At 36.3% G+C, this 24,244-nt stretch overlaps 2 protein-coding genes across 10 annotated transcripts in view; one reads left to right on the top strand and one right to left on the bottom strand.

Moving 5' to 3' along the window:
• DNAI7 (dynein axonemal intermediate chain 7) overlaps positions 1 to 16,847 on the bottom strand; it is an 84,791-nt gene extending 67,944 nt beyond the window's left edge. For 4 of the 5 annotated variants that reach the window (XM_057556492.1, XM_057556495.1, XM_007194848.3 and 1 more), the window contains exons 1-2: positions 16,726 to 16,847; positions 13,778 to 13,795 (exon numbers count right to left, since the gene is read on the bottom strand). In XM_057556492.1, the coding sequence (XP_057412475.1) occupies positions 13,778 to 13,795; positions 16,726 to 16,728 (21 nt within the window). In that variant the 5' untranslated portion in view covers positions 16,729 to 16,847. The remainder of the gene's footprint in view (positions 1 to 13,777; positions 13,796 to 16,725) is intronic. The other variant, XM_057556493.1, reaches the window with a different exon arrangement.
• A 145-nt stretch (positions 16,848 to 16,992) lies between these two features.
• On the top strand, positions 16,993 to 24,108 carry ETFRF1 (electron transfer flavoprotein regulatory factor 1). Of its 5 annotated transcripts, XR_009009814.1 has the most exons (4): positions 17,005 to 17,120; positions 17,207 to 17,360; positions 20,319 to 20,467; positions 20,559 to 20,607. XR_009009814.1 is itself a non-coding variant. In XM_007194852.2 (3 exons), the coding sequence occupies exons 2-3, from the start codon at positions 23,082 to 23,084 to the stop codon at positions 23,424 to 23,426; spliced, it is 267 nt and encodes an 88-aa protein (XP_007194914.1). In that variant the 5' UTR covers positions 16,993 to 17,104; positions 23,039 to 23,081; the 3' UTR covers positions 23,427 to 24,108. The 5 variants fall into 5 exon arrangements, 4 of the variants coding, with proteins under 4 accessions (XP_007194914.1, XP_007194916.1, XP_057413632.1 ...); XM_007194852.2 differs by lacking the exons at positions 17,207 to 17,360; positions 20,319 to 20,467; positions 20,559 to 20,607 and adding exons at positions 23,039 to 23,126; positions 23,205 to 24,108 and having other exon boundaries at positions 16,993 to 17,104; XM_007194854.3 differs by lacking the exons at positions 17,207 to 17,360; positions 20,319 to 20,467; positions 20,559 to 20,607 and adding exons at positions 23,039 to 23,126; positions 23,205 to 24,108 and having other exon boundaries at positions 17,004 to 17,120.
• The last annotated feature ends 136 nt before the right edge of the window (positions 24,109 to 24,244 follow it).

Here is a 24,244-nt window from a genome sequence, read left to right as displayed (position 1 = left end):
ATAAAACCTCATTTCATTTTTGTAAGGATTAAAATAAAATATATGTAAAAATATCTTTAACACTGCTACATGTCTATAAAAATTAAAGATATTTTTATGACTAACAGATATAGAGTTATTTTGCAAGTGTGGAGTAAGGCCAAATTGTTTTCAACAGCTGGGATCAAGTAAAATTTTTATAGAGTTATCTAGTATTTAAGTTTGTGCCCAGAAGATATTAACATTCAGATATGAGAGGAAGATACTCCAAGAAGAGGGAAAGGCAGGCATAAGATATGCAATTGGGAGAGCACTGGATAGGCCCTAGGAAAACCCCAAGAAGAGGTAATGATGGACATGAGAATGGAAAAGAAGGTTGGAGCCTATGCTGTAGAGATTGGACATTATGCTAAAAGAATTGGAAACCCCCTAAAAGTTTTCCAGGTCTGTAGCTATTATCTGGAAAACAAACCTGGTGTTAGGGGAAAAAATGATTGTAAAGATGATACATTTTGGCTACTATTAACAATAATTAATAAAGTCATGACAATGGAAATGCAGATGGGGGATGGATCCAATAAATATTTTATAAGCTAACTTATTTGATAATGATTAAAACTGGAGTCATGGAGAGGAAGGAGTCAGAGAAGAATCAGAAAAGAAGAGTAGTAGTCCCGAAGATGCAAACTTGAACGAGAAACTGTTTAGAGAAATTTAATTAGTATGAAGTGCTGCTGGAGCATCCAGGCAATGCTTGCAGGCTTTGAAACTGAAGAACTGAGATGTAGCAAAGAGATCAGGGCTACAGAATACAGATTTGAGAACTATCTTGGTGATGACCGCCTCCCCTCCATTTTCCCTAGGGAAGAGTATGGAAAGAGAAGTGCACCACCTAAATTTAGGAATCAACTGAGTGGTTAATCCTAGGGATACACAGACTCTTGGATGACCACCTGCTTTTTGGCTCACCTACTGCAGGATGCTCCATTGGAGTCTCCAATCCATTAGCCCTATCACTTTTTCACCATTCATCAACCCCCGCATACTGTCACTTCTTCCTTACCCTGGTTAGATTTCACAGTTCATCACATAATCACTAACTTATATATCTCTGCCTCCCCTATTTTCCTCTCCCTCTGAGAAGCTCAGCCGGCAAATTCCTAGTTCTAGTTAAACCCAACTCTCCACTTATTCTGAGCTAGCAATAGGAGCAGCTGAACCTTGCCAGAGAGAAATACATGAGCTCAAATTTGTAAGCACACATTTTAAACAGGCTCTAAACACCATACAGTATTCCTATTGCTATTTCATTCTCTTCACTCTTCCAAAATCCTCTCCTCTTTCCTACTCTCAGCTGTTGACTTTACCTCTTACATCACTAGAAACTTTTAAGAATAAGCTCCTTTACAAACCAGATCTTTTAATCTACCTCTATCTTTTGTCTCCCTTCCTTCCTGTTACACTGGATGAACTGGATATACCTTCTGCTATTTAAGTCTGAATCCACCACTTTTACACTAGATCCTATCCCTTATTGCCTATGTAAGACTTGGGTCCTGTAATTAACACCTCTAGTTATTCATAGATCTCTCCCTCCCTGGATTTCACATCCTTCTTCCTCTTTTGCTCCAATGCTGTTACCATTTATATTAGACTGCCTAAAAGGAGTTGCCCACTGCTTTCACGTCCCCATTTTCTGCATGCCCCATTCTAATCAGGCTTTCATTTTTATTGTTCCATTGAAACCTCTCTTGTCATGGAACCTTAAGATGGCCATGTTTCCAATGACAATGGCCAATTTTCGGCCCTCATTTTACTAATCTGTTATCATTATTTGACGAAGTTTTCTTCTTCCATCTTGAAATATTTTCTTCATTAGGCCTTCAGGTTGGTACTATCCGATTTTGCTTCTTCCCTCCTTCTTAGACTTCTTCTCTGGTTTCTCCTCCTCACATGTAGTTGATTAGTAACTTAAAAAATTATTTGTTCATATAGTCCCTAAAAGGATTTTGAAACGCTATGTACCCCCCTCACACATTTTTAAGTTGACATTGAAAACTTTTTACCACAAGTTTAAATAAATTCAAATGTTGTACTTTCTAGTATATCATATATAAAAGAAAACTTTTACATCACTCCTTTAAATATATCCATCACTATTTAAAATATATCCAATGGATCTATCGATACATACTATAGTGATTTGACGGCCAATATCAAATAAAAAAATATGAACAAACTTCCCTTTAATAAAAATTTTAATCCTTTTCTCTTTGAATTCATATTTCCATTCCACTTCCCCCACAGAATCTTATCCTAGTGTAATACACTTGAACAACTTTTGTTGATCTTCCTATCATATTTATGTCATAAAAATATGTATGAAAATTTTAATTTCCTTGACTCTAAGTTTCTAAGCAATACAAATTTTGCTCTGGATTGAGTTAATTTTATAATTATTTTCGGTACACAATTGAACAAAGCAACATTTTATATTACAAATTTTGATAGGTAAATATTAAAACATAAAAAGTAAAATTTTACTAGATATGTGCCTTTTGATGAGATTGTTGGGTTTTTTTGTTTTCCTGGTTAGTTCATGATCCAAGGATAAATGTTAGCTATTGCTGAATGAAACAAGGATTCAGACAGATTCTATTTTAATTTTTATAGCTATAAGAAATGAGAAATTTGGTTTATATTAAAAAGCCGATGGGAATAGGTTTGTTACAGCTGTATCGTACAGTTCTTTGAATTCTTTCCACAACATATGCCAAAAATTATACTGACTTACCAAAAAAATTACTCCTAGAGATAATCACTGATATTTGTAATGTCCGTCTTGTTTTGCTTTAAAGTTTTATTACATATGCATATATTCCTAAACAATAGTTTTCTTACCTTTGAATTTTTTCATAAATCCAATTATACTTTATGTATACAATTGTAATTTACTTATTTATTGTCATAAGATATGCATAACATAAAATTTACCATTTTAACCGTTTTTTAGTGTGCAGGTCAGTGGCATTAAGTACATTCACATTGTTGTACAACCATAACCTCCACCCAACTCCAGAACTTTTTCATCATCCCAAACCGAAACTCTGTATCCATTACACATTAACTCCCCTTCTGCCCCCAACCCAGCCCCATCAATCACCATCCTACTTTTTGTCTTTATGAGTTTGACTACTCTAGATATTTCCTATAAGTAGGATAATACAATATTTGTCCTTTTGTGTGATTCACTTCTCTAGATACAAATTATGGTTTGTAAGATTCAGCCAAGGAGGGATATAGCAGTAGCTATATATTTCACTGCTGAATAGTAATTCATTAATTTATTTATCCATTCTTCTACTGATTGACATTGGATGGTTTCTAGTTTACTATCATGAATAATGCTGCTATAAACCTTTGAGTGTATGTATCCTGGTGTCCATACAAGAATTTCTCCACAATGTATACCTAGAAGTAAAACTGGTGGGTATGTGCATTTTCAATGTTGTTAAAGTTGAGTTTTCGAAAGTAATTATTCCAATTTACACTCTCATAATCATTATCCTAGTCAATATTTGTTAATTTCAGTATTTTGCTTCTCAGGCAGTTTTTGTTTATTTAAAATATAGATACTTCTATCAGGCTAAAGAGGTGCCCTTTAAGCTATTAAATGGTAAGGCATAGTAATTGAATTTTTAACTCCATCTAATTGTATTCATTTAATTTCTTACATTAAACCAATTCTGCCTCCCTGGAATAAGCTGAATTGGGTCATGACTTATTATCATTCTTGCTAACATTTTGTTTAGACATTTTGTATTTATGTTCATGAATGGGTTTCAATTTTCCTTTCTCATGCTATTCTCCGGCTACCCAGGTAACTCAAAATTAATTAGGAATGCTTCCTCTTTTTTCATGCTCTAGAAGGATTTGTATAAAAGTGAAATAATTTATCTTTGAATGAAGGACTAGCTAACAAAGACTTACAGACCTAGAATTTTCTTTCTGGGAAAAATTTTAACCACTGATATAATTTCTTAAATGATTATAGGACTATTCAGGTTTTCTACTTCTTCATGAAACAGTGTGAGAAGGTTTTTTTTTTCTATTTGTCTAATTCATCTAAATTTTCTAATTTAGTGGCATATAAAGCTGTTCAAATTATGTCATTTATTGTTAAAGTCATGTCTCTCTTTTCATTCCTAATATAGGCATACCTTGGAGATACTGCGGGTTTGATTCTAGACCACCACAGTAAAGTGGTGGAATATTGCAAGTCATAAATTGTTTGGTTTCCCAGCGCATATAAAAGTTATGTTTACACTATACTGTAGTCTATTAAGTGTGCAATAGCACTGTGTCTAAAAAAATATACACACCTTAATTTAAAAATACTTCATTGCTAAAAAACGCTAACTATCATCTGAGCCTTTAGCAAGTCATAGGATTTGAAATATTGCAAGTATTACCAAAATGTGACACAGAGACACGAAGTGAGCAAATGCTACTGGAAAAATGGCACAGATAGACTTGCTCAACACAAACCTTCAATCTGTAAAAAATGCCATATCTGTGAAGTGCAATAAAGCAAAGCACGATAAAATAAGGAATGCCTGTATTAATTATTTATGCCATTTGTTCTTCTTGATAAAATTTACCAGAAAATTGTCAATTTTATCAGTATTTTCAGAGAAATAAATTGTGGCCTATTTATTCATTCAACTATTTTAAGAAATACTGAGAGTCTAATATGTGATAGGTATTTGAGATATATCAGTAAACAGAAATCCTTGTCTTAATGAACTTATATTCAAATGGGAAGAGAAAGACAAAAACAATAAACAAAAAATTTAAAAATAATGTTTAAAATTGAGGACTAGTTGATTTACAGTATTAAATAAGTTTCAGGTATACAACATAGTGAGTCACAATTTTTAATGATTATACTCCATTTATAGTTATTATAAAATATTGGCTATATTCCCTGTGCTGTACAATATATCTCTGTGGTACAATAAACAAAACTGTAAAATAATTTATAAAATATTTTAGAAGATGAAAAGTGCTATGGGAGAAATCAAGGGGACTCCAGACTGCAGGGGTCATTGGGGAAGGGATGAATTACAATTTTAAATACAGTGTTTAGGGTGGGCCTCATGGAGAAGGTAACATTTGAGTGAAGACTTGAAAGATATGAGGTTATAAATCCTCTCTATTGTATGTTTTCTATTTTATTAATTTTTATATTTGTCTTTATTATTTCCTTCCTCCTCCTTACTTCGAGTTTCTTTTCCTTACTTCTTGAAAATGATGTTTAGTTTCATTAATTTTTCATCTTCTAAAGTAAGTATTTAGGGCTACATATTTCCCTCTAAGTACTTTTTTAGACACATTCACAAATTTTGAAGTATTTTTCTTATTACTGAGTTAAAATTATCTTTTTACTTCCATTATATTACTTCTTGACCCACTTGAGAATTTTTTTAAAATTCCCAGCATATTGTATCTTCCTGTTTATAACTTATTTCTTTGATTTTTTTTTTTTTTTTTTTTTTTTTTTACTAGCAGCCTTTTATTTATTTATTTATTTTAAATTTATTTTATTTATTTATTTTTGGCTGTGCTGGGTCTTCGGTTCGTGCGAGGGCTTTCTCTAGTTGCGGCAAGTGGGGGCCACTCTTCATCGCGGTGCGGGGACCGCTCTTCATCGCGGTGCGCGGGCCTTTCACTATCGCGGCCCCTCCCGTTGCGGGGCACAGGCTCCAGACGCGCAAGCTCAGCAGCTGTGGCTCACGGGCCCAGCTGCTCCGTGGCATGTGGGATCTTCCCAGACCAGGGCTCGAACCCGTGTCTCCTGCATTAGCAGGCAGATTCTCAACCACTGCGCCACCAGGGAAGCCCTATTTCTTTGATTTTTAAGCTTAATTTCATTGAGGTTATAATACATGCTCTGAATTGTTTCAATTCTTTGAACTTTGAGAATAGTTTTATGTCACAGTACATTGTCAGTTTTGGAAAAAAAAAATGTGTGCTTAAAATTCTCTAGTTGTTGAGTGCAATGTTCTAAATATGTCTAATTCTTATTCTAACAAATCTAATGATTTGTTCATGTTGTTCCAATCTTCTCTGTCCTTACTGTTTTATTTTTTTTAATGCTTGTTCTATCAGTTACTGAAAGAAGAAATCTTCCACTATGATTGTGAACTTGTCTATTTCTCCTGACAATTCTCTGAATCTGTGCAATGTATATTTCAAGGCATTATAATTAGGTATATACAAATTTAAAATTATATTTTCTTGGTTAATCAAAACTTTATCATTACAAAATGACCCTCTTTATTTCTAGAAGTGCTTTTTGTCTTAAAGTCTACCATGTCTAATATTAATATAGTTATACCAACTTTCATCTTTCTATTATTTGCATAGCATGCCTTTTTCCATCACCTTACTTTAACTCTTCTGTATTTTTATTCTTTAGATGGTGTTTGTAAAAAGATTATTGTTGGATTTTATTTTTTATCCAATCTGACAATCTTTCTCTTTTGATTTTGGGTTTGTCTTGCCTTCTTTTCATATTTCTTGGTATCTTCAATTGATTATTTTTTTGTTAGTGCACTATTTTCCCTCTTCTGGTTTGGAAGTTATATACTCTATTTATATCATTTTAGTGGCTATCTTAGAAAGTCAACCTATGTACCTAATATATAAATACATTTATCATACTACCAAACAGTACCGGGACTTTAGAACATCTTAACTCAATTAATCCTTGCCCTACACAAATTATACATTATTGTTGTCATATATCTTTTAAAAACAGTTTTACTGAGATAAAACTTACATACCATATAGTTCACCCATTTACAGTGTAGAATTCAATGGCTTTTAGAGTATTCAGAGCTGTGCAACCACCACCATAATCAATTTCAGAACATTTCCATCACCCCCCAGAAGAAATCCCATACCCATTAGCAGCGCCCCCTTCCATTTCCTCACAACCCCCCAGCTCTGTGAAACCCCTAATCTACTTTCTCTATAGATTTGCCTATTCTGGACATTTCATATAACTGGAATCATACAGTGTGTGATCTTTTGTGATTCGCTTTATTCATTCAGATCAATATTTTCAAGGTTCTTCCATGCTATAGCATGTATCAATACTTCCATTTTATGGCTGAAAAATATTTCATTGTATGGATATACCACATCTTGTTTACCTACTTATCAACTGATGAATATTATGTGTCGTTGTCATGTATCTATTTTTTAAACCCACATGTTATTATTTGGATTACTGTTGTATAGTTTATGCATATAGTCTGTTTTGCAGGTGAAAAACACAGTTTTTACCTGAGAAAACATTTTTCTTTCACCTTTATTTTTGAAAATTATTTGAGCTGATACAGAATTCTAAGTTGGCAGTTATTTACTCTCGGCACATTGAAGACATCACTCCACTGTTTTTGGCTCCCATTGTTGCTGTTAAAACCACAAGTTCAAGTTTTGCCCTGTACTGCAAATGCCCTCATGAAAAAGAGTTTTAGTGCATCCATTACTTCTTTGGTTCCTTCCTTAATTTAGGTTTTCTCCTGATAATTTCTTATTATCTTATCAGCTCTTAAGTGCCTTTAAGATGGAAGTTTTGATCTATACATATATATTTTAGTCAGCATTATTTATTGTTTTCAGCAGAAAGTTTGACCCAAAAAATCTTAAGCCCAATATTACTGGAAATGGGAAAATCAAAATAATATTTTGAAAAAATTATTTTATTTTACCACTTGCTTTGATTTTAAACTGATCAAAACTTTAAAGCTACAGATTTTGCTCATTCGAAGTATTAAAAAAAGTCAATTTACCTAATTAGCAAAGCCCAGCCTTCAAAGTTAAACCAACTGGCCATATCATACTTACTTTCTATCACAGACAGTTTGACTTCATGTTTCTCTACAAATAAATGTGTTAATATGCATCCTCATGATAAGCTATCTCTTTTTTTATTATAAGCCAGGTATAAGCTGATTCCATTTCCTCACACATTGTTTTAAAAGATGCAATTATTTATAACACCATTTATATTTTAGGGTAAACACTGAATGTTCCATAGAAACCAGGACTCAAATTTTAGGCAACCAAAGCTTCTTTGTGAATATGGTGTTCCTAAATTAAAATAGGATATAAGTATAGATATGAGCTATAGGGCCCCCTTTTTGCCCATTCTTTACCGTTCCATGCCTGGAGGTACTTGGGCACCAGTCTCAATCTATTCAAACAAAATCAATTCAAAGTATTCCAAGTTCATCTATGCATTAATCAGTCTGTAAGGCATTTTCCCCTACAATCTAATCAATGTCTTCTGCTATTTCATGCATTCTACAAAGTACAGTGGTTTCTGAAGAAAACATACTGATGTAAATGCAGCGATGGGTCTTTTAACAGAAAAGGTTGCAGCGATGGGTCTTTTAACAGAAAAGGTTATAACCTTTTCTATAGTCTTGTACAATTTCCTAGTTTTTGCAATGAATAATACTAATTTAAATTATATGAAGTTTCAAAGGCAACTTTAAGGTCTATGTAAAAATATTAAGCTCATTTACATTTTTACTGATACCCTTAATCTTTCTTCATTAAAAAAATAAATGTTATTATTTTTGGAGTCTGAATGTTTTATCAGTAAATTACACTGTGAGAGCATTATTTTTACATCATCATTTGACAATAATCTTACAAGCAATGTCACTAAATAAAGATTACCACCACTCCCACCACTCCACACTACAAAATATACGACATTCAGAATATCTCAATATTTCAAATGCCGCATTTCACCACTTACTTGTAAGACAGACAAAAACAAGAAGTCATTAGTGCCTTGATTAAAGAAAGCCTTGCCAACATGAGTGTTTTGAAATGTCCTTTAGTTTCATAGCCCAGGTTCTAGGGCAATGAAGTACAGTAAGATTTAGAATGGATGAGAGATAGACCTTTGTTTTGTAAAGCAGAAGCGTACTTGCAAAAGGGGAAGATGCAATAGCAAAAGTGCGGGGCTTCAAGACAGTAGATTTTTTCCAGGAAAGAGTATGTTTTACTTTTAGAAGTAGGTTCACCTTGGTGTAAAGACTTCTGACCTACACTGATGCAACAGTTTCCTAACTGGTCCTCCTACTTCTACTCTTGCTTCCCTACAGCGAATTCTCCACTGACCATTTAAAGATATAAATCAGATCATGTCACTCCTCTGCTTACAACTCTCCCACGCTCAGAATAAAACCCAGACGTTTCACCATGGCCTACTTGGCTAAGAACTGGCTCCTACTTATCTCCCCCAACCCTTCTGCCCACCCCTCAACCCTCACCATCCCTCCACCTCACATTTTATCTTTCACTTCAACTTTGCTCACTCTATTCTAACCACCAAGGTCATTCCCAACTATGGGTCTTTGCAATAACTGTTTCTTCTGCCTAGAATGCTCATTTCATCCAGGTCTCTTCTCAAACTTTAGTTCTTTAATCACCATTATAACATTATACCCTACCCCACATTTCCCATTGACCCCTTTCTTGGTTTTCTGCACATTCAAAGCAATCTGAAATTATATTTTTTCTTCACCTCCCCTCCCCAGAAAGAATGTAAGCTTCATGAAATGAAATCACTCTCTTGGAGAGATATCTGCACCCTCATGTGCATTGCAACATTATTCACAATAGCCAAGACATGAAAACAACCTAAGTGGTGTCTATCCACAGATGAATGAATAAAGAATGAATAAAGAAAATGTGATATATATATATAATATATAATATTATTGGACAATTGGAATAATATATATTATTATATTATAATATATAATATAATATATATTGAATATATTACATATTAATATAATATTATATATTATAATATATTATAAACATTATATTGTATATATTATATATATATATAATGGAATATTATTCAGTCACAAAAAAAGAAGAAGATCTTATTTGCAACAACACAGATGAACCTGGAGGGCATTATGCTAAGTTAAATAAGTCAGAGAAGGACAAATACTGCATGATCTCACTTATATGTGGAGTCTAAAAAAGCCAAACTCATAGAAACAGAGAGTAAATTGGTAATTGCCAGGTGCTGGGAATGGGGGAAATGGAGAGGTGTTGGTCAAAGGGTACAAACTTCCAGTTATTAAAATGAATAAGTTCTGAGGATCTAATGTACAGCATGGTGACTACAGTTAACAATACTGTATTGTATACTTGAAAGTGGCTAAGACAGTTGATCTTAAATGTTCTCAACACACACGGGTACACACACAAAATGGTAATTATGTGAGGTGATGGATGTATTAACCAACCTTATTTTGGTAATCATTTCATAAAACATACATATGTCAAATCATCACATTGTATACTTTGAAACTTATAATACAATGTTATACGTCAATTATATCTTAATAAAGCTGGGAAAAAAAGAATGTAAGTTTCATGGAGACAGGGACTCTGTCTTGCTGCTGTACTCTTATTGCCTAGAATACTGCTAAATCAATGAAACAACTATTTTTCCATATGTTTGCAAGGCCTTATATACAAGGATCTTCATTTCTACCTTGTTTGTAGTAGTGAAAAATAGGTACAATATAAAAATCATAGATATACTTTCAATGGAATGTGATACAGCTGTGAAAAGAAGTGATATAATCTCAATGTGCTGAAACAAAAAAAGGTCCCCAAGACATATTTACTCCATAGAATCTGTGATGCCATCAGATGTAAGATGCACATTTAAATTATTGATATTATACCAAAAAAGGAAATGCCCAAGATGTGAATATAAAAGGAAACGCCTGTATATAGCTGAATATTAGGTAAACACAAATGAACCTACAATACAGAAAGATTCAACAAGGAAACTTGCATAGCTCAATCCTGAAAAATGAATAGAACGAAGAAAAAAAAATCCCTGAAAATTTAAACCACAAGTCAGTTAATGTGGATTTGCAGTCTGACTCATACTATTAGTGTGGTCCAAAAACTCTCAGGAAGAGAATTTAAAGTAGTATTAGGTTGGTAGTAAGCCCAAGTGACTGACAGAAGCAAACATCTCTGGAGGAAATATATGTCAATTCAGGACTACAATGATTGTAAGTTATTATCAACCACAAAACATACCTCAACTTCAGTCATGTTAAAATGTGAAAAGGTGAGTATACTAGAATTAATAAAATGCAACATCATCAAGTGAAAACTAGAAGGTGCAGAATGCTCCCATTATGTGGGGAGAAAACGGGTGTGTGTCTGTGTGTGTGTGTGTGTGTGTGTGTACTTTTTAATGATTAGAAAATGAATGAAAAGATTTGCAGTGGTTCTTTTAGTCTTGGCTAGGAGGAACTTTTACATTTTTATGCTACTTTAATTTTGTACCATATGTGTTTACTACTTTTTTCCCTTAAAATAAAACTTTAAGAAATCAGAAATAAAATATATCTTTCCATGTTTTTTTAACCATACTGCAATTCCCTTTACAGGCTCACCTCATCCCCAAACCATAATTTTTAAGAATGGAAATAATTAAGAAGTGAGCGGGCTTCCCTGGTGGCGCAGTGGTTGAGAATCTGCCTGCCAATGCAGGGAACGCGGGTTCGAGCCGTGGTCTGGGAAGATCTCACATGCCGCGGAGTTAACTCGGCCCGTGATCCACAACTACTGAGCCTGCGCGTCTGGAGCCTGTGCTCCGCAACAAGAGAGGCCGCGATAATGAGAGGCCCGCGCACCGCGATGAAGAGTGGCCCCCGCTTGCCACAACTAGAGAAAGCCCTCGCACAGAGACGAAGACCCAACACAGCCATACATACATACATACATAAAAAAAGAATGTAAGCAGACAAGAATAGCATTAAAAAAAAAAAAGTGAGTAATTTTTTCCTTATGTTTGGTTTCAAATTTCACAGGATGAATCTCACCATTCTTTAAGGGAAAGAACAATATGACGAAAATAATCCAAATGTATTTATTTAGCACCCATACATCCATGGTTAAGTACCAAAATCATTAAAACAATGAGGGGCTTCCCTGGTGGCGAAGTGGTTAAGAATCCGCCTGCCAATGCAAGGGACACGGGTTCAAGCCCTGGTCCGGGAGGATCCCACATGCTGCGGAGCAACTAAGCCCATGCGCCACAACTACTGAAGCCTGTGCACCTAGAGCCCGTGCTCTGCAACAAGAGAGGCCACGACAATGAGAAGCCCACGCACCGCAATGAAGAGTAGCCCCCACTCACTGCAACTAGAGAAAGCCCGCGCACAGCAACGAAGACCCAAGACAGCCATAAATAAATTAATTAAAAAACAAAAAAAACAAACAAAAAACCAATGAGTTTTCAGATTTAAAACAATGCCTCTAAGGTTTCACAATCTAAAGCTGAAAATGAATGCCCACACAAACTAATAAACTATTGTAGACAAACATATATATGATTATAGTCCTCCAGAATACTTCCCCCATAAGAAAGTGCCCAGAGCCTTCATAAATTTTGTTCAGTTATTTATATCCACAGTCCCTAAAACAGTATCAGGTTGGTAGTGGGTTGAAGTGACTGAGAAAGGCAAACATAGATGGCACTCAATAGCATTTTTGAAGAAATGTTGAATTGTATAAATATTGAATGCACATTTATATAAGCATTTCTTCTTAAATAATCAAGGGCCCAAGTGTTTTAAAGTAGTGGTAGGGTAAATGGGGTTTCACATATTCATTCAACAAATATTGATTGAATTTCTACTACGTGCCAGACTAAATGCTATGGACACAAAAATTAATACGACATGCTCTTGACCTTGAACACCGCATAATGATAAATCATTACAATAAATGATAGGCATTATAATTGAGGTATGGACAAATTCATGTGCTATGAGAACACAGAGAGTATAATTGATTCCATAAGAGAGAAATGGTGGGGAAGTTAACATAGTAGTGACTTTTCAGATATGCCTTAATGCTGGCATTCCAAACCGAAATCCCTATTGGGACCAGGTAGCTAAATAATGTAAGGGATTTGGTCATAGTCTGCACAACAGCAAACTGAAGAATTTATGCATTTCCCAAACGGGCAGCTGCTACTTAGTCTAGCCAACTGTTCCCTTATAGGACTGTAGGTCCAATGTTATCAGGTTTCCAATTTTTCAAGAATAGGTGGAAATCACATTTTTGCATGCAACTACTTTGGCAACTGATTAAAAAAAATTTTTAGATCAAATGAACTATGTCTATGTTTGCCAGTCAAGAGATAATAATCTCTACTTTCAGGTATAAATCTACTAAGAAGAGAGAAAAAGTTATTTGAGACACCCCTTAATGAACTCAAATTTTTACAAAGCACAGAAAAATTCAGTATGTGTTACCATGAAACCCATTTAAAGACATATTATCTTAGGGTTCGCTTTTAAGTCACAGAAGGTTTTAGAACTAAATTTTTATGTGTTTATCTGAAATGAAGAAAAGGGTTCCTAATCCAAAGTTTTCTAGTGCGCAAGTAATAAAAAAACCTCAAATCTAGACACAAGTAAAAATTAAAAGGTATTTTAAAAACTCTTTGTGAAATTAGAACTATCTTTTTATGTCAAATTTGAAATACGTCCTGTTATTGTAAGGGATTATTCCATGATTTAAATAGCATTAATGTCTAAAAACTAAGCTTAGTAAACTCTATAAAATATAATAAAACTACTGGAAAAGGTTTAAAAATTGTTTGTACAATGTCAGTGCTTTAAAACGATTTTGAGAAATAATTTCCACCTACCTTTTTTGCTTTGGGACCCTAAAAGTTGGAAAAACAAAAGAATTGATAAATTTAAAAAATAGTTCAGACATTTAAACAAAAGTATCCTGATTACCTAGCATATTAAAATTAGGAGAAGCTGGGTAAAGAGTATAAGGGAACTCTCTGTACCCTCTATGCAACTTTTCTGTAAATCTAAAATCATCTCAAAATAAAAAAGTTTTTTTAGAAAAGAATTCAGACAAAACTACAAGCAAGTCTAGGAAAGACTAAGATAGTTCACCCACTGAAGCATCTTTTGTAAGTAGATTTTATACTCTTTCTTACGCCGATCAATGATCCATGTTTAACGAAATGCCCGATCACGAAACAGAGCACCAGTCAAGAAGGCACTAGTTTAAAGGGTTCTAAAGAAGAAGAAATCACTGACATTAGTATTGGTACTAATGTCAAGCTTGAAAGTGTGGGAATGATCTCATATTATAAAGAAACAATCTTTCTGTAAAGATAGATTGCTGATTTTATAGAAAGGGAACCAGTAATTTTAAACAGGCAAAACTATGACAAAATGATTCTATTCAGCAATGTGTCCTAAAGCAGATCTATGCTTTTTTTTGATTTTGGAAAGTACAGTATTTCCATCAATATTTACAAGTAGTTTTTAGTAACAGTACTTGTAATCTCCTGATTTGGCCCATGTGTTCATTAGATTTCTGGTAAGGAATTTGTAGGGGACCATGTGACTATAAGATCATACACTTTCCACATTTGACGACTTGTACAGGAGAAGTTAGTGGTTCAAGCCATAAGGTTATCACTGTATAAAATATACATGTTAAAACTGACACAAAGCAGTAGCTTATATCTTCTTGAAAAGTGCATGTACTTCACTAATTTGTTCAGCAGGTATTTATTAATGATTTACAAACAAAGCACTCTGAGATGCTGGAGATGATATGAATAATAATGGAGACTTGGCTCTCATAACTTTTACAAATGCGTTTTATTTTTATCATATTTGCTATCAATTAATAGTTAACATGCTTCCATCTTGAAATAACTACTATACAGCAGAATAGGTAAACAGCATTGGCCCTGTTCCCACGTAGCCACATTTTAAAGGTGGGGGAATTGTCATCTCTCACCAGTGCTTTTAATGTGATGCAGGTTGAGTTTACGTACATATCCTCACCCATCCTGCAAATCGTAAGAGCATCATGTAGTAGAGAAGTTCTCAAAGTTACGAGGGCATAAGAATCACCTAGGACGCTTGTTAAAATGCATATTCCTGGGCTAAAAGTGTACACACTCACTTCTCTCTCCCCATTGTAATTCAGTTCATGTTATTGGTTGAATTGTGTCCCCTCAAAATTCATACATTAAAGTCCTATCTCCCAGTATCTCTGAATTTTACCTTATTTGGAAAGAGGGTCTTTGCTGATGTAGTAAAATTAAGATGAGGTCATACTGGAATAGGGTGGATCTCTGATCCAACATGACTGGCGTCCTTGTTAAAAAAGGGGAAATTTGGACACAGACACACAGGGAGAACGCCAGTGAAGAATGAGGTAATGCTGCCACAAGCCAAGAAGTACCAGAAGCTGGCACCTGCAGGGGGAGCATAACCCTGACAACACCTTGAACTTGGACTTCCAGTCTCTAGAACTGTGAAACCATAAGTCTCTGTTGTTTAAGCCAGTTAGCTTGTGGTATGTTGTTACTTGGCAGCCTTAGGAAACTAATGTAGATCTGGAGTCCAGTCTGTTCCTGGAATTTGCATTTTAACTGGTATTCCAGGTTTATTAGAGGCAAATTTTCCAGAAACCACATTTTGAGAAAGATTCCTAGAGGGATCTAAGAACAAGAAACTTATGTACCGATTGGAAGATAATAAATAGGTGCTTATTGTTCCCTTAAGTTATCAGCGGTTTTCAGTCCACTTAAAATCCATTTACTTTCTATTCTCCCTGACATGAATGCTCTCCATGCTCTATTTCTTCTCATCACTTCTGATAAATTCATAATCATACTTTAAAACACAGCTTGAAAAGCACTGCTCTTCCCTTCCTGTTCCCGTCCCCTATCCTGCCCCAATTTCAACATTTCCAACTTTGCGTTACTCCATTGTAGTCACTTCAATTATTACAGTTATAAAACTGTATTGTAATTAATTTGCTAAGTCTGTCTTCCATACCAGGGAGAGATGGTAATTTTCACCTTTGTGTCCTTGGCTTCAGCCTAGTGCCAAGCACAAAGAACATGCTCCATATTTTCCCTTAATCAATGAATTAAATAATTAACTAATTACATTTTCCACTTCCTCTGGTTTTAATCATAGAAGAAGATGGAAATCACGTTTAAGAAAATGGGAAGTGAACATCTTATAGCTACATGTTGGCCTGTGTTCTTGGAGAAGACATGACAGCTGAGGAGTGCAGAAAAACAAAACAAGAAGCTTTATCATACTTAATAAACACAGGGCAGGTTGCATACCCTGAATTACGAAACAATTCAAATTTCCACAAAAGACCACATAAAATAACTTGTCAAAGCAGAGTAAATTGAAAACGCTTTTAATTAATTGATGAGGAGGCAAAAAAACACATTTCCGCCAAGCTACAATAAAAAAGCAATTTCATGGGAATGTCTATCACTATTGGAAGTTACTAAATTGAGACCGATATTTAAATTTAGCAAAAGGTCGAGATTAAGACAGCATCTGACCGCACTGATCATTCCCCGTTTGCAGAAACTGGTTTTTACTCCCACCTGTCCGCCGGAGCCTGGACAGAAGGCCACAGATCTGGGGAAGGTCCATCCCCGCCCCCCACCACAAGGGTATGGGCTTTTTCCTAAACCGACTCGCTCCCCTCTGATAAAATATGACAGGCTCTTGTTACATCATTTAACACGGTGCAGGAGAATCAATGCTCGCCCCTTCACCCGGATCCCCCACTTTCCCTGCTCACCATGCTGAGGCAGACACTACCTCCGTAGTCGGCCAAGTCGGAGCTCAGGGTTGTGAGGAGAAACGCTCCCGGGTTGTGAGGACAAACGCTCCCGGGTTGTGAGGACAAACGCTCCCGGGTTGTCGGGACGACAAGCCCCGCCCACTGGCGCCAAGGCGGGAGCGGAGATCCGCGCGTCTCGGTCCGCGCAGCCGCGCTGGTGTTCTTCCGGACGGCGCCCCGCCCCCTTCTCTGACAGGTTGCCCCACCCACTTCCACCGCCCCGCCTCGGTCGACTGCCGCAGGAGTCGGAGCGTGAGGAGGTTTTTACGGCAGCCGCGTGCCGGAAAGTGTGTGAGTGCCGGGCCGGAGCGTTTTATTCTGTTTTCCGAATCCTGAGGTGTGGAGGCGGTGAAGTATGCCCTGGGCGAGGACCAGCGGGTGTGGGAAAGGGTTTCTGCGTGTCTTCCGACGTTGACAGTCCCTCTCTCTATTTCCCTAGAGTAGCTGGGACGAATCTTTCTGTGCGGTTTCGAGAAGGAAGGGGGCCGCCGGCCACGCGACTGGGTCGAGTGACTGACACCGGCTCGGCTGCCTGGGCCGCCACCTCTTAGACCAGCGTGGGGCGGGGCTTGATTAGCAGTTTAGAAAAAGAGGTAAATAAATTGGCTCCCAGAGGGTTGTGTATTTCGAAATTAATAACCTTCGGATTCTTCTCCCTGTACCTGGTTCTGTTTACTTCCTGGGCACGCAAGGTATATGCCGTTTTTCCTTAGAGGCGCTCTAAACAAGAACTGGAAATGATTTGAAGCAGTTCCTGGGTAAAGTATTCCTTACAGGTGGCGGTCTCTGAGACCTAGCAAGACTCGCTAAATTATGTGCCCAGGGTCAAGGTCACAGATTAATTGTACCAACCGGTAGCACAACCCTTCGAATGTCAGTCTCCCCGCATGAAACTCTGGCAGTTTAGACCAACAGGAAAACTAGAAGAAATTAAGAGATTGAGAAATTAAGGTCCTTCCAAAGCCTGTCTGAATTCTCTGTGATTTTACATCTAAACCCTGTTTTAGCCTGACAAGACATGAAATGCTTTCAGATTATTGCCACCATTTCTCATCTCTGAATTCTCATTTTATAATGCGCTGTCCCTTGCACTTTCATTGACTAAAGGTATTATTAGTAAATCAGTATTACTGACTGCTGAGCTGGTCTTTGTGGGTTAAAGTGTTATTCTCCCCACAGAAATCCAGACTGTGTCATAGCTATGACATCTCGCCTCCAGATCCCTGGTAGCAAGATTAAAACGTCTTAATGTCGACTTCATATAGAGTTCTGAAGCTGTGTGGTGTGGAACTAAGCTTTTGTTTTTAGTTTTTCAACCAAGCTACTAATATTTATGATACAAAAGCTCAGTCAGTTCTGATGCGGGTAAGGAGGTGTGATGGTAATCACAAATAACTTTAAAATGGTGGGCTTCTAGAGGAGAGACTTGCTCAAGTTCTCATTCCACCAACTTCCCTCCTCGGGAGAAGGATTTGCTATGGATGTGTTAAAACAGGCTGCACCGTGTTCTAGGGGGCCACTGTGCTATGAGATTATACCAGTGAGCTTATTTAGGTCTTCTCTACTACTTCTCTTACAAGCTGCGTAAGAAGGCCCATTTCCTGTTCTCTTTTTTACCTTCAGACAGGTGTAGTACCTCCCCTGTATGAACATATATAACCATCTCCTTTCAACTCACTTTTATAATCTGGCTTCTAGGTAGGCCTAGACCAAGCAGTATACCAGCTTCTGGGGGCAAGCTCTCTTGCCACCTACCTCTTGGATTATGTATCCTTTGGTGCTGCAAGTGTATTGGGATAAATTTTTGTGTGAAGCTTTTTAGGCTTAACTACTTTGGGGAAATGTGCTTCATCTGTTTGAGTCAAGTCAGAACTTCATGGAGAACAGTGACTAATAACAGCTCTAGACACCATAACCCCTAGTTAAATGACAGTTCTCACTTAACCCAGAACCGGAGTTAGTTACGTCTTACCGCCTTAGCCCACAAGTCATTGGGAAAGAGCTATCAGTGTGGATTGTATGCCCATCCCCTTCCAGATTCTCAGGATGATGGGGGACTTCTCTCAGTCCCTAACTCGTTAGGCTCTCTACAAAGAACAGTAACCTCCATGACTTCATGCAGGGTTAAGGAGCAGCCCCAGGTCCCTGCTGCATTTAAATTGTTCACCAAAATAAATAAATTAAAAAAAAAAAAAATGTGCCAACAAAATACTGGCCATGCAGTCAATACAGTTAACCAAGGTCACTTAGCATAACTCTATATGCTTGGGGTGAATATAATGAATTTTGAAAGAGATGGTCTCTGGAATTAAACAACTAAAAGAGAAATACTTGTGTCATACAAGTATGTGTATATGTAAGCAGGGAATAAAGACCAAGAATCAAACTGGAAAAAAAACAAAACAAAAAAAAATTCTTCACCAGTTCTGAACCCAAGGAAACCTATTTCTCCCAAAGGCTAAAATAAACTGAAATGCCTGAAGGTCAGCATGCAATAATAAAAAACTTCCTTAACTCATAAAGTAACATATCAAAGAATGGGACCTTACCTTACCTTAGTCACAGCAGCTACTTTTTTGCTGGGCAGGTCCTTTATTATGTATAATTTGTAAAAAGGGCAACAGCTAAAGAGGATGATTTAAGCCACATTTCTAAAAAGTTTTATAAATTACAAATTGTGAATTAAATAGAGCTGTGCTCTTTGCCAGGAATTAAACAGCTTATAATTTGCAATTTTAAATTACATCTAATGTAGATTTAATTTACAATTATTTTAAAAGCGCAGGGTTCTTAAGAGTCATCATTCTTCAGTAAGATTAAAACACATGAAAAATGGCTCTCAGCAAAAAAAAAAAAGAAGTTTTAAAAATGAAATTCGGTGTTGATGTACCCGGTTAAATATACTCATTTAATTTCACTCCCTTCCAAAACCACTAAATCTTCAGTAAACCAATTTAAAAATAAAAGAAAAATAGAAGAGGAGATGACAACAGTAAAACTTTAGAAGCTGCAAAACAGATGAATGTGACCTAGCGCATTAGAAGAGCCCAATTTATACTGCATAATGCTCAAAAGGCACTGGAACAGGGCCACTGTAATTGGAAATGAAGAATGAAGTAAATCAGAGAGGATTAAGTGAAAGCTATTTGAAAACCACCCCTAAGTGTCTGCACTCCTCACTCCCACAGAAGACTGGAGTTTTATTTCTGGACAAAATAATACTAGTCTCTGGAATGGAGTGTCCTCAGGCATACTAATAAGTACACCAAAACCACACTGGAAGCAGATTAGGTGAGTTTGGGTATACATAATGCTGAATGCAAGGCCCTGGTTCCTCTTCTACTTCTTAATGTTAAATTAGCAAATGCTCAGAAGATTGGAAGACTTTTCTCTGGGGAATCTGACCAGCCGAGGAGAACCGCCTGATACTAACATCAGAGGTTCCCCGATAAAGGGCCCACTCAGATCACCCTAAGTAAAACCCAAAGTCCCTAAGCTGCAACCATGTATGCAGATCTTCTAAAAAGTTTTTTTTGTCCTTTCATTTGTAGGAGCAGATTGAAAAGGACTACCTTTTCTGGAGGAAAGCTCAGAAGTGATAACAGACAAAAGCAGAAAAATAGCAATTTGGAGGAAAACAAGAAAGCTAATATTAATGAACTCAGAAAAAAATTGCTCTGCTACATTGTATGCTTGTAATGTGAGCTAACTCATAAATTATTAGTAAACAGAAGTATACAAGTATTAACATGGAAATAATGTTGGCTCCTATGTGATTTTTTTTCCCTAAGAAAGAGGAGCCAGAGAAGCAGATTTATAAGCTTCAGCAAGAAAAGGTCTTCACTTAGTTGCTGTACTGGCAGCAGGAGCCTTTCAAGTATGTTTGTAAAAAAATTTAAAAAGTGCTCACCCCCAGGGCTCCCTCCTCAGAGAGGTATACCCTGTTTTTTGCAACTGTTGACCTGGTTACAGTTGAATCACCTTTCCTGACCACTGATGGGCAGCCTTGTGGTTTAGGTAACTCTCTCCTTCCACATGTACCTGAGTATCTCCCAGCCCTACTCTTAGCATTTTGCTAGCATATATATCTACACTATTTTTAAAACAGTTTTACTAAGGTATAATTGACATACACTAAGCTACAATTGTTAAGCATAAATACAATTTGATAAATTTGACACATGCCTACAACTCACCCCAATCAGGATAAACATATCCATTATCCCCAAGGATTTCCTCCTGCCTCTTTTGATACCTTCCTGCTCTCCAGCCACCCACTCCCATTCACAGACTATTATTTTCGAGCATTTTAAACATCTCTGTGGTATCCTCCAGCTATGCTGAGAGCAATCTGTCCCAAATTAGCTCTCCAGGCACCAATTTCTGTTGTTTTATTAGTGCTCCATTTACAGTTGTATACGATTTGAGTGGTATGCCCCAAGCCTATCCCCTCCCAATAAAGTTATTTTTAATGTTTTTGTAAGAGGAAATGTTTTTCTGGACTACATATACTAATGTCCCAAAGTACCTCCCACAAATTACTAATTTCAAAGGGAAAAAAGTAACTTAACTGAGGAGAGTCCTGACAAACACCACCTTTATCAAGTGATCAAAACATCAACCATAATGGAACAAATGGGAATTGTGTCCACCTAATAGGATGCAGTGAAATGAACAAAGCATCATGTCTAATATTTTTGCCCAAACTACATAAGCTGAATCTAGCCATGACTTAACATCAAAATGAGACACATTTCTACAAAATAAATGGCCTGTGTTCTTCACAAATGTCACGTTCATGACAAGCAAGGAAATTCAAAGGAATTTTTTCAGATTGAAGAAGGCTAGAGACATGAAAATTAAATGCAGTGTGTAATCATGGACTGGATACTTTTGCTATAAAGGGCATCTTTGGGACAACTGCCAAAACTTGGGGTTGTGGATTTGATGGTAGTAATGTAACTGTTTGTTAATTTCCTGATTCTGATGGTTGTATTGTGCTGCAGGAAAACATCCTTGTTCGTAGGAAATACATTCTAAAGCTGTGCTGTCCAGTATGGTAGCAACGAAGCCATTGGTACCTATAAGCGCTTCTGGCATGACACATTGAAATAATATTTTGGATATAAACAATATAAGAGTAATTTCACCTGCTTTATTTTTTAATATGGGCTACCAAAAACCATAAAATTACATGGGTGGGCTGCACTGGGTTTCTGTCGGATGGCACTGCAAAGCGTTCAGGCTGATTTGATACCAGGTTAGCGACTTATTCTCAAATAGTTCAGGAAAAAAAAATGTTCTTAGTAGTACTAAGCTGCAACTTGTAAGATGGAACGAAATTATTTCAAAATAAAAATTACGTTAACGAGGGACATAAAAAGGTATAAAAGTCTTTTAAGGTCACTAGGAAAATGGGCATCACGGAACTTTAAAGGCGGCTTTAAATGACGTTAACGTTTACTTGGGGCCTATCAGGAGCTGAACGCTTATGACGTTAGGATTTTAAGATTGAGCCACCACAGCCATCACAAGTATTGGGAATTATATTCTGGTGAGGCTATCATGGTGCCTTTACAGAGCCGCCTCTCCCTAGCAGCACAAACCAAGTACACAATAAAGAAGCTTATCTGTCCCACTGGATGTAGCCAGCTCCTCGTGTAGCCCCTTATGGGTTGTTCACTTGGCCTCTTCACCACCGATCTTACTGCCTATCTCCTGTTAGTTGTGAACCTGCTTGACCCTCACACCCAGTTTCGCCTACTCTTTAGCCTTTCTTAGGAGGGCACTCTTGATTTGATCAGGCCTCTTCCCAGTGTCCTGTTTTAGCCTTGCCTTGAAAGCAGGGTAAAGGCAATTCTCCTTCTGACGAGAAAACTGAGGCTCAGAAAGGTTAAGTAACCTGTACAACACTATGCAGCCAGGATTCAAATCTAGTTCTAATTCACTCCACTCTGGTATACAAGGAGGTACACCTACATATCCAGCTTTGACAATCCATTTTCTCTAGTTGTCCTGTTTCCTTCATAGAACTTATCACAATTCATGATATTGTTTGTAGTATACCCCTCTGGAGATGTTAGTTCTGTGAGAGCAGGTATCTTATCTGACGCATTCATAGCTACATCTCAGTGCCTGGAACATAAAAGTGCTTAATAAATATTTATTGAATGAAAAAAAAGGGTACCATTTTACCAATGTGTAAAATCCTTTTTCTTTCTTTTTTAAGACTACAAGGCAGTTATTTGTAAAAATTTTTCTTTTTCTTTAGGTACATTAAATATAAAAGTGAATACTTTCCATGATACGTGCAAATGGCCAGTTCTTTAAGAGGAGAAGTACTGAATCTTTATAAGAATGTAAGTAATTATGTTGCCAATTTTATAAATGTTATAAGACATAGATTGTTTAGAAATATATAATCTTTCTTTTTTAAGCTGCTGTATCTTGGACGAGACTATCCAAAAGGAGCAGACTACTTTAAAAGGCGTCTGAAGAGTGTTTTCCTTAAAAACAAAGATGTGAAGGACCCAGAGAAGATCAAAGAACTTATTGAACAGGGCAAATTTGTAATGAAAGAACTAGAAGCATTATACTTCCTTAGGAAATATAGAGCTATGAAACAACGCTATTACTCAGATACCAACAAAACTAACTGATCACTATTACTATAATTTGAAAATCAGTGCCAGCTGTTTATGTATACCAGCTACTACAAAAATAATTCTAAAATGTCAAGATAATACATTTTGTTAAAAATACCTGAGCTGCCTTACTAAAATAGGTTTCGACTTCTGTTCAAACTGAGAGCTTTATCAGCAACCTTTATGCTCAATTTTTATACTAAAATAGCAATTTAACTATATGATGCTGCCAACTACCAATTAAAAATTGATGAGCACCCAATTTTGAATGCAAATATAATGTACTTAATTTTTAATAAATTTTTGCCAATTCTTAGCCCATCTCTGCATTTTACTGAAAAAAGAATGCCGTTTAATGCACATTTAAGTAAGCAAAATAATTTCTTGCAAGTTTATTCCCCTTAACTTTTGAAGGAGTTCCTTATTTTTGACCCCATTTGGTACATTAACAGCACAGAGTCAAGGTTCACTGCAGAAGTAAGAATGATTTAAGTGCAGTTAGTAGAAATAATAAGTATAGAGTAAGATTACTTCTGAACTCGAAACAGCCTGCCAGCAACTGGCATCACATGTATATACCTATCTAATTATTTCCATTATTAATTTTTGCCACTAGCTGTCTTTGGGCCTTAAAACAAATCACCCGTTGTGTATCAATTACCTTCTTCAATAAAAAGTAATAAATAATGTTATTCTATTCTTTTGTCATAAAGGCAGATTTGTTTTGCATCCACTTCTAAACGAGTTCACATGGCACAGGACCTAAACCTAACATGGTTTCAAGCAAACACTTAAACCTTTACATAATGTTCACAGCACCTTTCATAAATAAA

Source organism: Balaenoptera acutorostrata, chromosome 11 (assembly GCF_949987535.1).
Source record: "Balaenoptera acutorostrata chromosome 11, mBalAcu1.1, whole genome shotgun sequence".
Lineage (NCBI taxonomy): Eukaryota > Metazoa > Chordata > Mammalia > Artiodactyla > Balaenopteridae > Balaenoptera > Balaenoptera acutorostrata.
This window is presented reverse-complemented; position numbering and strand designations above follow the sequence as displayed.